The sequence below is a fragment of the Haplochromis burtoni genome, unplaced genomic scaffold, assembly GCF_018398535.1.
Source record: "Haplochromis burtoni strain Fernald_Lab_line unplaced genomic scaffold, NCSU_Asbu1 Contig_7, whole genome shotgun sequence".
NCBI classification, from domain to species: Eukaryota; Metazoa; Chordata; class Actinopteri; order Cichliformes; family Cichlidae; genus Haplochromis; species Haplochromis burtoni.
Window position 1 is genome coordinate 3,486,340 of NW_024582368.1, and position 18,963 is coordinate 3,505,302.

The window sequence follows — 18,963 nt, forward strand, 5'->3', positions numbered from 1 at the left end:
GGACCAAAGTAACAAAGGTCACCATCAGTAACACACTACAACGGCAGGGAATCAAATCCCGCAGTGCCAGACGTGTTCCGCTGCTGAAGCCAGTGCATGTCCAGGCCCGTCTGAAGTTTGCCAGAGAGCACATGGATGATACAGCAGAGGATTGGGAGAATGTCATGTGGTCAGATGAAACCAAAGTAGAACTTTTTGGTATAAACTCAACTCGTCGTGTTTGGAGGAAGAAGAATACTGAGTTGCATCCCAAGAACACCATACCTACTGTGAAGCATGGGGGTGGAAACATCATGCTATGGGGCTGTTTTTCTGCCAAGGGGACAGGACGACTGATCCGTGTTAAGGACAGAATGAATGGGGCCATGTATCGTGAGATTTTGAGCCAAAACCTCCTTCCATCAGTGAGAACTTTGAAGATGAAACGAGGCTGGGTCTTCCAACATGACAATGATCCAAAACACACCGCCCGGGCAACAAAGGAGTGGCTCCGTAAGAAGCATTTGAAAGTCCTGGAGTGGCCTAGCCAGTCTCCAGACCTCAACCCCATAGAAAATCTGTGGCGGGAGTTGAAAGTCCGTGTTGCTCGGCGACAGCCCCAAAACATCACTGCTCTCGAGAAGATCTGCATGGAGGAATGGGCCAAAATACCAGCTACTGTGTGTGCAAACCTGGTAAAGACCTATAGTAAACGTTTGACCTCTGTTATTGCCAACAAAGGTTATGTTACAAAGTATTGAGTTGTATTTTTGTTATTGACCAAATACTTTATTTTCCACCCTGATTTACGAATAAATTCTTTACAAATCCTACCATGTGGATTCATGGATTTTTTTTTCACATTCTGTCTCTCACAGTTGAAGTGTACCTCTGGTGCAAATTACTGACCTCTGTCATCATTTTAAGTGGGGGAACTTGCACAATCGGTGGCTGACTAAATACTTTTTTGCCCCACTGTATACCAGCTAGCCAAACTTCAGTAACCCTACAAACGTCACTGCTGTTTAGTTTTCTGTCTTCATTTATGCTGGAAGTGATAACAGAGCTGTACGTTTTAATTTGTTTCCAAAACCCCGCAGTCAGGACATGCTATATTGTATTTAGATAGAAGCTAGCGAGCTAACTCCCTGCTAACTTCTAACTCCGTTAAATGTCATAAATTCCGTTTTCATGGATGCCTGGATGTTAAACTCAATTGTTACACCTGGTAGAGCAGAACGCTGATCATTTTATTAAAGATGAAAGACTTTAGACAGTTTTTCAACTCTCAGTAATGCCACAGTGATCGTTTGATATATGGACCTGCAGCGGAGTTTAGACCCAGACACGGCTAGTGACGTCAGACTGAACAACCGGATAGTTGCACTACCTCCTCTATACACGCAGCGTCGAGCAACGGTGGAGACGGAATTTCAAGCAGTACAACATTTTGCGGCAACAACAAACGTGAGACATTTGTTGTTTTTATGTTTATTTATTGTTTTTATGTTCAGTCTCAACTGTTACGAAGTTGATGTGCAGTTAATAAGTGCAATAAATATTTATACTGGAAAAGAAAATCGTGAGAGAATCGTGATCTCAATTCTAAGCCAAAAAATCGTGATTCTCATTTTATGCAAAATCGTGCAGCCCTATGCAGGAGTCACACCAACAAAGGGATATCACATTGTAAAAATGCTGGATTTAAAATCTGAAGTACCGTGTTTATTTATGTCCAAACTATTGTGTGTGTGTGTGTTTTTTAACAGACTTTTATATATGCCTTTTATTTCTGTAAATTTGGCCACTTTAACATGGAAGTCTATGGGGAGCAAGCTTCAAACAAGCACCCAGAGAAGTGCAGTTTTCAGGGGTTGTCCCTTGGCCTACACATGCAGCACATCAGTTCTGATAACAGTCATGCTGAACATGGAACTGATCTCTTCTTCCTTTCAGCGGTTGCAATTTTGGAAATTGTAGGGTCTTGACCTTTCAGCATAAAGCATGTTGAATGTTGTTGGCACTTTATAAGTAGACCTGGATTGAATTGAATTGAAACAAAACAGAAAGAAAGGGCTGACCAACCAAATGTCAGCCAGTAGCAAAGGAGATCGTCAGTGCTATCTAGGCAATTAATGGTGGCATTTTTCATCAGCTATTAATGTTACATGTCTTAATAGCTTTCTTTGGTGTAGAAGAATTTAGTACTACATTTTTGATGAGAGGATCAAAAATATGACAGCTGTGGTGATAATCACAGTCTGATTCTCCTGTCTTCATTTTTGATAAGTGAACAGTTTGCATCATTCAATTTGAAATAACACCATCTTGTTGGAATTTGCGCACTATGTTAATAAATATGCATATACACAGTGCACTACATGGAAGCGTAGTCCACAGATGTATTCAAATGGAGACACAGTGATAGGCCTATGTTTACATCTGCTGCCAGACAGCTGCCCAAAGGATAACAATAAAGAGAAGTATTTTCATCTTTTCCAAGGACGACAAGCACAGCACAAAAGCAGTAACCAGATATGTTTTTGTATGTTACTTACATTTTGAGATAAAGTGAGAGCAATAATACCCGTCAAGGTTAAAAAAAATCCATGAGATGCTTAAAAATGGATCCCACAGTTGCATGAACATGAAAAATAGAGAAAAAAGCCAACTGTCCCATCTTATTCTTCATTTGATAGTGAACAAAGTACTTCAGAACAAGTAAAATCAAATCATAATGATTTTCAGATATCATATTCAGGAATGCAGCCTTTTACTCTACTGTTACAACTCTCAGCAGCAAAATCATGCATCTGCTCAGCTGTAAAACATAGTGGAATTGGGGGATGAGAAAATTTACAGCCCTTGAAAACTGTGCAGCAAGAACAACCGCAAAACAATTCGCTAGAAGGACTGACGTTGACATGAGTTCAGTGCTGAGAACAGCACCTTCGGATCATGCACACATTCACAGACAGTGCAGTGAAAACAGCAATCAGAAGGTAAGCCGGCAGTCCCATCCGCCTCAGAGGGCTCAATTCTTGGTCATCAGCTTTTGGCACGGCTGTACAAACAAATTGAGATTCATACAAGTGAGTACTCAGGGCAGCAGGTGCTACTGTTGCATCTCCACAGCACGCCAGACAGCTAACTCTCTCTACAGGCCATTCCCGCCAGAACGCCCCTGCAATGAGGGGGTAATTGGACTGATCACACTCTGTTTACCCATTATGCTGCTAAAATGAAGTGGGTTGTTCCCAAACACACTGTGACAGGCCAGGGAGGGAGGAGGAGCCTCTTCTATCAATGACACATCTTTTAATCTATACTAACCTTGGGCAGGGAGCATTGTGCGAATTCGCTGTTTGCCTCATTGTGCACAGATTTGGTGTTTAACACTAAATCAGAGTTAACGTACCAACTCTCCAAAAAGAGTTAAATTAACACTCTCTGGTGTGGACCCATATAGACACTTTAATAGTGCTGAAATCAAATCTGACAGTGTTAATTTGGACATGCTGGATTTGCTGTGATATGGTTTTTCAATTTTGTTGTCTGGGTGAAAAATCAATAGAAATTTGGGAGAATGGTGACTCCAGGAGATTTTCTGGAGGGGCACTGAAATTCAGGATTCTCCCGGAAAAATCGGGAAGGTTGGCATGTATGGAAACTTGGTTGAAACATACATGTCTTTACCACATAGCAAAGCTCTGACATCACAACAACATGATTGGTCAATTGCAGTGCTAATGCTGCAACAACATTATTATGATGATGCAGAAACAAGACCAACAAGGACTAATTAGCCAATGTGTGATTCACCACTCAAATGTAGGTTACTAGGAAACCTTCCTAAATAGTACAACTTATCACTCCATGCTTTCATCCATATAATGTAACTTCTGGCTTAAAAATCAAATATGGTGCCAGCCAAAATCCTAATGTTAAGGTTTCAAAATGCAGAGATCAAAGCTAAGGGTGACGTCACAGTGTGTACTTTTAGGCTTGCTTGTGCAACTGTGAATGCACTTATGCACTCAAAATAGCACAAACAAGTATTTCAGGAGTACTTTTTAAAATATTGACACACAATTTCAAGAACTGACAGACAGCTCAGTCAGCAGGAAGTTGGAATTGCCTTTTCGGGATTCATTTAGCTGCACTAATTGAAACTAATACCTTTTAAATTGCATATTGATTTGGAGGAAACTCAGTTTTCAAATGTACACTCTAAAAATGACGGAATAATACAAACTGTCGAAGTGCTAAGATTGAAAGAGCTACTTGATCCTTCTTGCCTCAGTGGGAACACAAGTCATGAAGATGGTGCCAAACATATCATTATATGACTTCAAAGCTCTTCTTCTATCCTGGGCTGTTGTGCAGTAGAAGGCCTGAGGCATACCGTGTCTGTGGCGTAATTGGGACAAAAAAGTTACAGTGTCAACAGACAAAGAAAGGTAGATAATTCCGAATCTCTGCTGCAATGCATTTTAGAATGATATCAGTCATGGATGTTTATCAGAAAGTCCATCTGAATTTCCCCCAAACGCACCCTTACTCACGCGCGTGCACATTTGACAAGTGAATCCGGTGTTGATTGATGCAAGCAAATGATGTTTTTTTTCCCTGCCATTTCAAAGGCAAAACGTTGCCACAGAATGAACAGGGTACTGGCAAAGCACAAATTACTTTTGCTGTCAACAGCTCTGAGTCATTCAAGCTCTGTTTTGGACAAATTGCACAGGTTTAGGCAACATAAAGAGTCTAAGATGTTACTGAATAAAACACAATAGAATTGTGGAATAATTTCAAAATGATTTCGGGTGATTACAGCGTTATAAATGTTTTCTTTCTTCAAACGTCCTCATGAACAATGAGCTCCAACCGTTCCCGCAGTCACTCACCGTCGGTGCGTTTGTCTGATGCGCAGCGCCTCCCAAACTGGTCCCTCACTTTGACAAATTCTTGGACGTGAGCGGGTCTCCTGAATGGCTTCTTGCTCATAAAGATGATGCCTTGAATATTTTAGAAGTTGAACAGCTCTGCCGCTCTCTGTATTTTCCCCCCACTGGTGGACTGTCAGTTTGGAAGACCACAATGGGACTTTGGTCATTTTGGGGGTTTTCTCTTTTGGCTTTGGTGTTGCTCTGCCCCTTTCACCCCAAGTTTGTGGCTCGCGCGGAAATAAGTTTTTCCACAAAACTCGACAGATTTTATCGACTGGATGTAACGCCACTGGACGCACGTGTGGCCAGAAAATCGGCGGAAATCAAAGTCTCACTGAAAATCGACAATAACACGAAAGTTTTTAGCGCGTATGAAACAAACACAGCCGGGGCTTTGAAACGAAACCATGGCCAGCAAGTGTGGAATGAAACACAGAGTGGAAATGAGGCACCGATCGACATCAAAACAAACTATAGCAGCGGTCTCAACATTCCCGATAAAAAGTATGATAACATTTTCGAGGACAAAGAAGGACGATTCAAAGCGAATATAATGTTAGAAAATACATTTTCTGCCGGAAGAAAGAAGGCAAAGAGGAGTGTGGGCGCAACATACAACGAAAACGTGGATAGGAGTATAAGTGGAGAAGCATATTCAAGAGAGAGATTCGTGCAAACTGTCCAAGGTGTTTCCAGCGCAAGACCCGAGTATCGGCGCAGCGGAGAGGAAGCAAGAGTGTCAAACCCGAGACAGAACGAACCTCACCTGGACACTTCTACTTTTGCTCTGTCGGGAGACTCGGCACACAACCAGGCTATGGTGCACTGGTCCGGGCACAACAGCAGCGTAAGTTTCAGTTTTACAAAAATACACTTTATCATATTTTTAAAGGTGTAAAGAACATAAAAATGCCCCACACACTGGTGATATTTAACTTTGTTTCTACCTGATATAGACGTTTTTATTATTCAGTCGATGCGCATCAATCTGTCACATTTTTACGCACAGCTGATTCCGTGCGCACAAAAAGAATTCGTTCCTGCAAATAAATTCCACTCTAACAAAGCATTTAACTTGGAGCATTTAACCATAATCGTGTTTTCTTTTATTACCTATAAAGAGATTATTAGTGTTTGCGCATTGCGCGCCTGTTTGCTTGGACGCCAGATGGATATAAGTGTGCACTTGGAGGATTCCCTCGTGTTTTTTCAAACAGTAATGGAATCGGTTATCTCAACAAACTGTTCGCCACCTGAACTTTAAAATAACAGTTAACCCCTTAGGTAAATTTGATGTGACAGTGCCGTGGGAAGGTGCAGGCTGTTTGGCAGCAATCAAAACACATTAATAATTTATGAAATAATCAAGTAATGCCTTCCAGGAAGGTGTAGTAGCTACAATTAAAAAGGATTGTGTCCAACCTGGCCCTTTATGTGATGCTGATGAGACACTATCTGACACTATCTGACATTTTTGGCAAATTAAACATGCTTTTGTCACTGACATTTACTCACACTTAGCTGATACTTGTTCAATTGCCCGTCTAAATACTGTATTGCAGTATGATACACTTCAACACGTCTTGATGGGACTATGCACAATTTAAATGGATGACAAGACATTGCAGTAAACATCCAGATTGCCCGCATCACAGTCACACACCCTTACAAACACACACATCCACATCCTCACAAACGTGCACATAGACGCACAAATGCACACACACACCTACACCACAGCTAAATGCACATGCACTTTTTTTTTTACCATAACAAAGACAAAGCCATGGAGATTTTATCTCTCTTTACATATCCACCATGCAAAAATGTTTTCAACTGGCAGCATTTATCAGGAACAAAGATCTTTAAACTACAAACAGCCTTGTTCAAAAGAAATGAGCTGCTCTGCATTTTTTACTTCAGTTAATTTGAGTCACCTTAGTCTGCTGGGCAAACGGGTGTGCGGCTGAAACATTAGTCTGAGACCACATCTAAAGATCCCTGTGTCCCAGAAAAAATGCAAATATTCATGTGTTATCCCAAAATGTAGACATATTTCACTTGGTGAATTATATTATTTTGCATGTTCCTGATAAGCGTTTTCTTATCTGGTGCAATTTCTTTTGTGGTGTATGTCATAACATAAGAGGCATCACAGACGTTGGTCATTGAAGAAGGTCCTGAAATATAACTAATAATAACGTTGATTCATGGATTGCTATGTGAAATATGCTTCTGGTCTGAGATGTCTTCACCAACGATGGCCTTTGCTACTGCAGGACACTGTTCACTGGATTATCGCTGATGGGGTTGTCACTGCAGCTGTCAACATTTGAGATTTATACAGTCTGAACTCCTTTCCATGGTCCCAAAAGTACGACTGAAACAGTAGAGTTTAGATTGATGGCATTTTATGACTAGATGTTATAGCTCAGGCTATATTAGATGTAAATGACTGATAATAAATCCAATCTTACAGGGACATTTGAAGGAAAATTACTTCATTTCTGTGGTGTGGGGTAGTTCTATCAAATATTCACCTCAAGACTTTGCCTGTGATCTGACCAAGATGTAAAATTCCACAGGGAGTAAAATGAAAAAGATGTAGAAGGTGATGGTGAAAACTCCAGCGGGGTATCCTCAGAGTACAGATTTGATAAAGAATTTTATTGCATAAAACCCCAAAATCTGTCCACAAATCAGTCTCTCAACTATTATTAGATTTCAGTGATTGTCTGAGACATCAAAGCCTAAGTCATAGCTCTCTGGTCTCTGATTTTAGGAGAGATAACATTGATTGGAGTCGACCATGGGAATAAAACATGTACTAATTCCCTTTGAAATGAATGGTTCTTAGCTACATGTATCGATTGGCTGTGCATGTTTCTTACTCCTTAAGTCTGTGCTGAATGTGAATGGGGATGGTGATAAAAAGATTCATGATTTGTAATGATGTGTGCCATAAAAACAGAAAATAAACTAATTAAAAACACTAATAAATACACTTGGCTGTTGATGGTCCTATATGGCAAATCAATATTTCAGTCTTCTCCTCACATGGGTGTTCAAGCTATTGGTAATCTTTCTAAACAGCCATTGCACCACATCCTACACTCAAGGGATGCAGAGAGCCCCCTCTCTACCCCACTGAAGGCAAAAGTCTTAGTGTGCAAGCCAGCTGGTGATCATGGAGTTATTGGCAGCCAAATGATTTTAGTCTCCTGATTGACCAAGCTCCTCACAGATAGCTGACCAAACTAGGACACTGTGTTGAAGCTGCAGACAGTAATGAGTATCTTTATTGACTTCACTTCGTCTGAGCATTTGCTTCAGAAATTATGCTGTGTGTTATTGTAAATAAAGTAAATATATACCATGACAATAAGGAGCTGGTCATCTCTATGAAGCTACTGTTAAAAACTTGCTTTAGGACGGGCCATGCTCTTTATAAATCCCACTGGGCACCTTTGGACTTGTTAAGCTCTTATTTTATTTATTTATTGAGGTTTTTTTTTGTGGGGGGGGGGATTGTTTCTTGTGAGGTGGCAAGGCTCAAGTCAATCTGTCAGCTCTGTAACATCATCGTCCATTGCAGCGGCTGATTGGGAATCAGACTGGCCTCCTGAGTCATGCTGTACACATGCCTAACCAGAGAAAGGCCGTTATTGTTGCACATAATCTTATCAGAATAAATAGACAATAAAAAGGAGGAAATGGCATGGCCCTTGGGGACACCTGTGTTTAAAACTGGTTCATTAGATAGACAGCCATTCCATTTAACATGCCAAAGCTGGTTGCACGGGAGCTCCTTGATCCATAAAATCAAATGTAATGGGTTCCCAATTCACAGGGGAGTTTGACTGGAGTTTGGTGCTGTTACAGTATGATGAAAAGTGTATTAAAAAGCTGCCACTGGTGAGGTTCTCAGATAAAATAAAGAGGAAAGTTATAATGTGTCTTTTAAAATTTTCTCATAACTTGCAACATTTCACTTTCCTATTGTACACAAACAAGAGAACTTTTCTGCTTTTGCAGTATAGTTTCATGCAAAATTCCTCTATTAAAAAAAACATTATGATACTCAGTCAAAGAGACAGATAAAAGGCCTGTTTTTCATGAACTTTTCATCATCCTGCCCCCGATTGCTAGCTAAGGGGATTTTGATCCATTGAACGTTTGATGAAAATCAAAGTTGGTTGTTGTTCTCACATTTAAGTACAAATTATTTCCTTCCTGTGGTATACTTTGTATTATAATATTGGCAGCACTTCAATCTTTAATTTGTACTTAATATTTTCTTTCAATTATGTCTCTTTTTTCATTTTTTTCCTACTAATTGATTTTAACATAGATGGTATATTTAGTTTTAAAATGCACAAAAAAGAGACAATAAAATTCAACATAAAAGAGTTTTTCGAACAGCCGTTTTTGTCCTTTACCTGCTTGTCCCTTGAGGTGTCAACACCACACGGCTGTTCATTAATCCAGCCCGTCTCAAGTCTTTAGGGGTGTGCTGTCCACTGATGTGATTGTAAGATGGTGATAGAAACTGCACCAGTCTTGTTGGCTGTGTAAAAAGAGACCCGTCTAGTTCCCACTGAAATACCGAGCCACTGGTTGTGACCAGAGCGTGTGACACAGTTACCTGGTTACTATGGTTTATGGTTTACTCGTACTGATGGCACAGAGCTTCTAGTTTATTGGAGATTGTTGTTGTGGAGCTATAAATAAAAGGTAATTAGATCCAAGTCCAGCTATTTCCCATGGTATTAAGACCGGTTAATAATGCCACATTTATGAGCTATTGACCATATTCCATTTTCCTCTGATGCCATCCTCTGCATTATTGCATAGAAAATGTGCTGCTGTGTTGTAAAAAAAATATTGTGAGAATGTTCCTGGAACTAGTGATTAAATATGAGTAACACTTAGACTAAGTAACTACTCTAAAAGAGTACAAGGAAACATAAATGGGGGAAAAAAGGCGAAATTGAACACAATTTAATGCACCAAGTTAAAAATTGTCAAGAAAAAAAGCCCTACATTATTTTCATTTGAGAATCTTTTTTTTTTAAATCACATTAACCACATCTTATTTTCCTGTTGAGTGATGGCCACAACCACTTAGCAGTCATCTAGCTGACTTATTACACATCCCTAGGTTTAATTTGTATTAACAAAGGGAATAAAACTCATTCCAGATCGGTAGAGAGCTGAAATGACACTGGATAGTATAAATCCAGAGAGACATCATGACATTTTGCAAGGTAAAAAATATTTAATTTAGCTTCTCTTAGTATACCTGCATACAAGCACTTTGCCAGCCTGTGCAGAGGACTGCTTTGATGGCTTGAATCAAATTATCAGCATAGAAGTGCTTGTGCTACTGTTCAACCCAGCAAAAACCCATTGAAAACATACTGAAGATGACTTTGCCAAATTTCTAAACAATGTTAAAATGTGACCTCTAATCAACAGAAAATGTTCAGGAGGATAAACACGAATTCAAGTCCAGCAATAGACTGAAACAAATTACTTTTGATCTTTTACCTTTAAGCCAACTTTAGACATAAAGGGTTCTCTTTTTAAAGATCATGACAGGCGTTTAGTCCAAATTTAGTCAAAAAAGCAATCTCCATGGACAACTTAGGCTGGGTGAGATAAATCCACAGTAATTATAAATGCGAAGCATGTCCGTAACAACTCATAACAATTACTGAAAGATAGCATTAAATTGCGGTGACAATGAAAAGTATTATCATCTGTAAAAATGTTTTGTTGTTGTTTTTTCCCTTTTTAAAATTTGTTATTTTGGATAGCATATCTCTGTTACTGTTCTGTGTGGAGTTTGCATGCTCTTTCTGTGCCCTTTGGCATTGTCTCCAACTGTCCAGAGATATGCATTATAGGTTAATGGTGTTTAATGAGTGTGTATGTAACTCTTGGTCTGCTGTGACAGGCACATTAGCCAACAAAGCTATGTTAGCTAAAACAGCTATGTTACTTATGCTGTAGTCACACCATGGAAAACGGTGATTGGATACTACGGCATGATCAAAATTATTGCCAGCGTGTGCACTGAACATGCAAGCTCATTATCTTTAAAATGGTTGCTTTAAACACAAAGGATTGGATCCGGATCACTTGCAGCTGGCTGCTGTTTTCAGAGTGATTTTGGTGTGTCAAGATGGTGCAATAAAAAAAACAGCAATAAAATGGAGTCAGTCAGCAATCACTTGTGATAATATGGTGATTAATTGGGATAAATAAGGCAAAAAAATTATTCTTAAATTGTCCTCTGTTGCAAAGTTGTTGTTGTCTGGATACACAGAAATTCACATTAAACAGAAATTCACATTCACTACTTAGTGATTGCAGACCACCACTGTTCGGAGACTGGTCGCCTTCTACCAGGTAACTTGTGCAGTTGCCTTGCAATCAACAGTGTTCTCTAGCTGCAAACAGGTATGTTAGCTAATGTTAATAATAGAAAATGGCTCTCAAGTAAAGATCAAGGCCTTTTTAAGCACCTAACCATCCCCATACTTCAGAACATCTATGACTATGGCTGTGGTTGGAGCTCTACCCTCTATTAGAGGCAGATTGATATTTGGCACACACAAAAAAAAAAAAAAACCCTTACAATTTCTCAGGGTTGGATGGGCAATTTTTAAACATTTCTGGAGAAAAAGGCAGCATTCGCATTGTTATTTCCTTTTGCCTCAGTTTATTTTATAGCGCACAGGCTACAAGTCTCTACCTCGATGTAGTAATAATTCATTGAAATCCCAGTTTTTACTCCACAAATGACATGAATGTGTGCCCCCTTTTTTTTCATGAATCATTTGTGCTCAGGGACCATAATGCATCACATCAACATATCCTCTCAGCACTTCCTCAGCACTCAGAATTTAAATTTGCCTCACAAAGTGCATTTTAAGCAGCAAATAAAGGCCTGCCATCAGTTGTATGTTCAAGCACACTGTCATTACTTGATTTGACCTCGCTCTCTCGTTATTTGTGCAAGACTAACACATGCACACGTTTTATTTTTCAGCTTTAATCAAAGAGACAAAGCGGGTGTAGAATCATACTTGACAGGTTTGCATGTGATTAATTAGCTTTAATAACTGCAGTGAGGTAGATATAACTGTGATTAGGTTATAAAAGCAAATTTATGCATTTTCTGATTGGAGAAAATCATAAAATTGATATTCAGATTGGGAGACAAATTTATTAATTAACATAGAGACCGAGCTAACACAAACTGTGCCTTTTTAAAACTTTGTATGTCTAAAGGTCAAGGCTAATTTAGTCTTCAGTTTTATTCTTCTTGATACACAAAACAAGTTTGATCAAACTGTGTGTTGGGAATTGCTGGGATTTGCAGCAGCATATTACCAGAAGAAACACAGACGGTACTATCACGTTTAAAGATGACTGGGATTGCTCAGGTGGCACTCAGCTTAAATAATAGCTTGACTTGGCTGGTTACAGTGACAGGAATGCATTAGTTGCAGGAGGAAAACGTTTTTTTCCCGATCAAGCGAGATGCAAAGGACCCAACCCTTGAGCGCCACACACACTGTGCAATCAATGGAGATGATGGAAAACTTCCAAACACAAAATGACACATTTAGAAAACAGAGTACTCTCTCAATTGGTTTCCTGTAACAAATCATTTTAAATGACGCCTTGCTTTTGCAAAGAAAAAAAACCAACAAAAAAAACCCTGACTTATTGTCAAATTCGGAAGCTGTATAAATGGGCAAATAAATATGGATCAAAATAATGGCAGAAATGGTGACAAGACTTGACAGGATCTACACATCATTTATGTGAGTTAATGATTGTATTTGAACACATTTGAACTGCCATCATTATAAATGTCTGTGAATGAGACTAAATTATTTTAATAGCTAAATAAAATCTAATTATGTTCTAGCTTTACTATGGTGATCATTTCACATCCTCTGAAGCCAAAGCAAACAACTTGTAAGCCCTGATTTCTTACGATGATTTTGACACACACTTATAATTAAACAGTGCTGTTCAGAATGTTTAAATGACCATCTTTGATTTATAATCCTATCCATTTCTGTCTTTTTTTGCTTCTTTTAATGGCTTAATTTGCCGCCCAGAAGTAATGGAAATTTTATTATATTGGTTGTATGTAGCTCTACTCTTGCTGCAGCAACAAGAAAAGTAGTTGAGAATGTAACAATAGGTCTTTGCTTTGAATTGGCTAGCTCAGGCTTTTCTGTGTGGAGTTTGCATGCTCTCTCTGTGCCTGTGGCATTGTCTACAACAGTCCAGAGATATGCATTATAGGTTAACTGGAGATTCTAAATTGGCCATAGATGTGTGGCTGAAGGCTGTTGTGTTGTGGTGAAATTATGGCTCACCGTTGGTAGCACATTTGCAGTCTGCTGGTAACTGTGGACTGCCCATCTACCTGCAGAGAACATCTATACTCAGATGGAGGCAGAATCAAGCCTGTGGGCTACTCTTGGTTGTGGTGGTTTTTTTGGTCCATCAGCCAGCCACAGAGAAGAGCAAAGTTATCATATAGAAAGAGCTGAAGTGAAGCAGTGTGTTAAAAACAGTAAAAAAAAAAAGAAAAGAAAAAGGAGCTGCTCACTGCAGCTGCTGTCTGTAGTTTTCATACTGTATTTTTTGATCTTTGATTGGGATTTTGGCACTTCTCTCCTTCTTGCTGAACTACACCGTGGGTCTCTTTCCTGTCAAATCATAAACTTTCAACAAATGCACAGTGGCATCCACATTCAGCAAAGTGCACTTGGGATTCTGGAGGACTGAAGGGGAGCACATTTGCATTGGCTGAAAACCTTTCTCTATAGCCTCTCTGTAGGTAAATACCTCAGCATGTGGACACAATCACAGTACCGTAAATTAAGCATTATTCCTGCAACAAACTAACTCTCTCCTGTGACAACCCACTGTAACCCTGCATATGAGGAAGAAAATGACTGGATGGATGCATTTATACATGGCCAACATAACAGGCAAAACCGCCACTATGTTGAACCTTATGTTTATTTATAAATTGGTAGTGTGCTTTGAAACAGAAATAATACACATCACATGGTTTTAGTCACCAGCATGAGAAGAATTGTTAACCTATCTGTCAGCTCACAAAATGTTGACACTTTGAAATGACAATACATTGACCACGCAATTCATTCTTTTCTTACAATGTACAAAATATGTACAAAATATCTACATGTTGCAATCAAAGCATGCTAAAACCTTTGCGTGGTGATAAACAGGCAGCTCCTTGTTAGTTTTGATGTTAGGAAAAATGCTGTTCTTGGATTTCAGTTTTAGAAAAACCACCAGTCAAATCACCAGTGATTTGAATATCTCACTTGTTTACTCTGTTAACAGTTATCAGAGACTATGGCTATGATTAGGGGGTTTCAAACTATTTGTATTGTCTATCAGAAAAGCCCAGTCTCTGGTGTCAAAGTCCTGCACTTTGAACATCCAGATTCACGAGCCAATACTAAAAAGAAATTATTGTAAAACACCCGAAGTTTTCTCTACGGAAGAAACTGTTTTGGCATACCTCGAGTGCGAGTGTTACACTCCACGGCTGAATATGGATGCAATTTTTAAAAAAGAGCAACGGGTTGATCTTTTGTTTTATTAACATAATTATTCTCAAATGAACTGGAAACAACATTTGGCGCTGAAACCCACCGAGCTCATCCCCCTGTCAGTCTTTATCATAATAATGAGGAGAAGGGCCTGATTTGCTAGACTGTATTTACAACTTTTTGTCAGGGTAACTATAACCCAAATTAACACAAGATATTTACAACTAAACAGCTCAAACTATATTTGTACTGTACTGTATTACAAGCACTTCGGTACAGTATTTGTACAGGCAAAAAAAAAAAAATAGGAAAGAAGAAAAAGAGGAACATAGCACATTACTTTCTGGAAAATAACTTTCCTATCAAACATGATCTTGGCAGGACTTTATTCCTTAAAAAGTATAATTGGCAAAGAAAACACGTAGTGTATGCATTTAATTTTTATTAAAACTAATGTTTACCAATTTACTCTCTTTGCATTATGAAAAATGCAAATAAGCAAGAGGGGAAGAAAGACAAAATTATATGTGGGACACATTTAGCTCACGAGCTGAGTCTCAGCACTTTTGGCAGTGAAGGGGGTCATTTTAGGTGGAGGGCTTCTCTCTTCCAAAATCTCAATTTGGACTAACTACCGCCTTTGGCTCTAGCTCAGACCCCTCCAGGCAGAAGCTGAGCCATTAGGAGCCAAAGCTGTGAGAGAACAGAAGACACTGGAAGAAATGCCTAGATGGCATTAGACTGTACAAAGTTCTCCAAAATGAAAATAGTAGTTTTGATTTTGGGGGAACTTTTCATTTAGTATTACATTTTATATTACCATATTTCATCTAATAATCATATTAATCGTCAGACTTGGTTGTTTTCTGTGGCTTAATGAATAAGATGATAATGCACAGACAACATGCAACTGTACCTTCAACCTATGAACTCTAAATCTGAGCAATCAAGAGAAGAACAGTGCCAAAACCCTGTAAGAGAAAAATGCAAATATCAGGGGTTTTTGTTTGGTTTTTTTTTTTTTTGGCTCTCTACACCACTTACAATGCATCAAATTAATTTTAGATTGCATGGGATGGGACTAAAACTTTGTTAAACGTGTCGAAACATTTAAATGACTTCTAAAATTGCAATCAAATCTGTCCTTGAATACTGTGTTCCTTGTTTTCCACCTTTTTAGAGGAAACCACAGTGCATCGTGGCATAACAACATCAAACATAAGGAAGAAAAAACCATGACAGTTTATATTTTCATATCCAGTCCATTAAACGTATTTCAATAACTTCTTACCCCAAACTTTCTTTAAAAAAAAGATTGAAGCAGATCTATCACAATCTTTTATCTTATTAAGGACAAACAGCACAGTTTATTGTGTATTGTTGTTAGCAGGAAAAAAAGTACAACATGTTCACAAAATCTCCTCACAATAGAGCTGCATTGAAGTGAAACCCTTTTATATTCTGCCCATTTCATTCATTTCCCCCTTCTTAATGGACTGAATTGATTGGTGAAACCTCTCAAGCTCGAAGCATCAGGGTTACATGACCAAAGCTCAAAAGTCTAGTGGATAAGCAAACATAGAAACAGCAGACTAATGCACAAGGGACATTTTGCGGGGGTTTACTTGATGAAAGCATCATCCCCTGGAGTATGTTTCCCCCCACAAAAGTACAAACAATCAATTTGGTGCACAATTAAGATGAGGACAGAGTAAGGCCTCTCTTGGACCTCACAATTTTTCTTAAAAGACATTTGTCTCTACTAAGTGCTCTACTTTGGAGACGTCCTCCCAGAGCCACAATCAAGATGTTGTGTTTTTCTTCCCTCCACCCACTTGCAGTGCATCTTGATTTTGCCCTCATTGCTGTCAAGCCTTAAAGAAATTTATGCAAATTTGCAACCAATACTGTATTTCTTTTCTCTGCAGGTGTTTGCATCAGATAATTTCTAATGGATGCATGAATATATTAATCTTTAATCTTATGCCAAAAAAAAAGGAAAACGTTTTATGACTACTTTGTTGAATCTGTTGTGGAACAAAAGAGATGAGCTCATTTTGATACACGGATGACTTACTACAACTACACTGGTAGTCCCATTTGGCTCAACAAAAGACACAAAACAGCAATATTTTTTCTTGTGCTTTGATGGAGATCTTTCCCCCCCACAAAGCACAGGAGATGAATGTTAAAAGCGATAGTCTGCAGCAAACCTGAAATGTGCTCAGTGTAGGTAGGAGATCAAGGGTATTAATTAGGTAGTTGACTTAAAGAAAGCAGTCTTTGTCAAATTACTCAAATTACTCTTTGTTGCCCTTGGCTTTTGCCTTTATTTCCTTAATGAAGTTGAGAATCTAATGAGCTTAACAACAAATGAAACAGACTTTATTTTTATGTCTTCAAGATTGCATTTGCCTGAACAGGAATGGAGTGGAGTTAGGTAGAGCGGAGAGTTCCAGCTTGCTGTATTCACCAGTTTTTGGTGTTTGATAATAGCCTGAATGCATTAGGGGGTCTCTGTGGATCAGCAATATTGGTTAGATATGGCTCACCCCAAGGTGTTGTACATTTTTCACCTCTTTCAAACCACTTCCATTGCTTCTTATTTGAAAGAGCATAGAGAGTGCCTGTGGATGGGGTGACACGGGTATGAAATTATGTAAATTCTGAATGGGATTTTGTAAAAGCTAGGCATAGCTTACCCAGGCTCCATTTGCAGAAAGAATAGAATAGAATACAATAGAGTACCCTTATTGTTCACATCAGTCACAAATCAATTTGTAATTAAGAAAAATACTGATAATTATCAGCACACTTTCATACAAATATAGTACATACATAAAACTTCAGTATAACCAAAATACACTGCAGTATCTTGTTGTTCAGTATACTTATTGTATTTGGCACAAATGATTCCCTTAAAAAGCATTTTACTAGCTCGAGGCTTCCTAGAACATCGACCTGAGGGCATCAGTTCAAAATCAGAATGACGAGGGTGTTCTCAGTCAGCAACAATAGATCAGGCTTTTCATTATGATACAGCTTATCTTATATTTGTTGTCAACCAGTGATTTTTTTCACCAGTTCTCACCTTGCTTGGATTTCTCTCTTTGCATGTCGTCTATTTTGCTGGAGTAACCTTTCTGCTATGGCTTGAATGATCCAGAATTTTTGGGACCAGCACCACCTCGTTCAAACAACTACAACATGAGACTTAAAACTACAACGATACTAATACATTTTTAGCATAAAGGCATATATCTATCTATTTTCTTGTGAAAAAGCTAAGCACTAACTGTTTCTATCTGTTGCTTGCTGCTGAGCTGCTGTGCAGGAGTGTGTTGGAGGTTTTTCACTGTAAACAGCTGCCCACTGCTGCCAAAAACGGTGCTTTGAGAGCTGTGAAACAAAACAGAAAAGTTGCGTGGTGTTGGACACTGAGCTGATACTTGTTATAAACCTCTATGTGTTGTTGTTCTATGAAAATATTCTTCCCTTGCTAAAAAAAAAAAATCACCTAAAACACATATCGGAACTTAATGAATGAAATATTTAAGTTGAAAATCTTCAATGACACACACTTTGTTGAGAACAAAATAAGGTAAAAATGGTGAGTAATAGCCAAATCAGGAAGTCAAATGAAATCATGGCTCTTGACATTGTACGGTAAAATATTACATAGAAAGAGAGAAACCCGATTATTCCCTATGACAAGCACTTTGTGTCAGCGTGGGGGGAAAAATCCAGTTTTAACAGGAAGAAACCTCAGGCAGAGCAAAGCTCAGCGAGGGCAGCCATCTGCCTCGACCGGTTGGACTGAGGCGAAAGAGAAGAGTGAAAAAATGAGTGAAAAAAAAAGGAAAAAAATCACCAAACTCTCCAACGGTGACGTCATTCCTAAATGACCTCAAACCCAGTCTGACGCTTCTCAAGTCTGCACTGTCATATTACTTATTACAGCTGGACACATGAAAAGCTCTTAGAGAAGACTGTACACATGTACCTACTCGCATGCCAGTTAAGGCAAGGCTTGTCAGATTATGTCTTACTCAGTCACTTGATGGATTCAAAAACCACTTTTACTTTTTTGGGAGATCACAAAACTGACCTCCAGACAGCTGTCAGAGAGAGGTGGCATATTTTGGTTTTAAAATAAAATATCTAATGCATGAAAATAATTCCATTAGTGTTGAAATATTCCAGTGAGTTGTTAGACGTTTGTGGCTCAGATAGACGGGGGTCACTCCCAGGAGATGGCTCGCTCACTGTATGAATGTTTACCCTGCAGTACAATATACAAAGCTTATGTGTATTCATGAAAATGTAAATGTGTGTCATTGTAGCAGTGAACTTTGCAGAGGCTAAAGGTAAGTAACAAAATAGAGATATGTCAGTGCTTCGGTGAGCATCAGCCG

At 38.8% G+C, this 18,963-nt stretch overlaps 1 protein-coding gene across 1 annotated transcript in view; it reads left to right on the plus strand.

Annotated features, from left to right (window-relative positions):
- The first annotated feature begins 4,806 nt into the window (after nucleotides 1-4,806).
- Nucleotides 4,807-18,963, plus strand: part of sorcs3b (sortilin related VPS10 domain containing receptor 3b) — a 53,558-nt gene continuing 39,401 nt past the window's right edge. Inside the window, exon 1 of the mRNA XM_005914142.3 lies at nucleotides 4,807-5,775. Coding sequence (XP_005914204.1) covers nucleotides 5,080-5,775 — 696 coding nt within the window. The 5' untranslated portion in view covers nucleotides 4,807-5,079. The remainder of the gene's footprint in view (nucleotides 5,776-18,963) is intronic.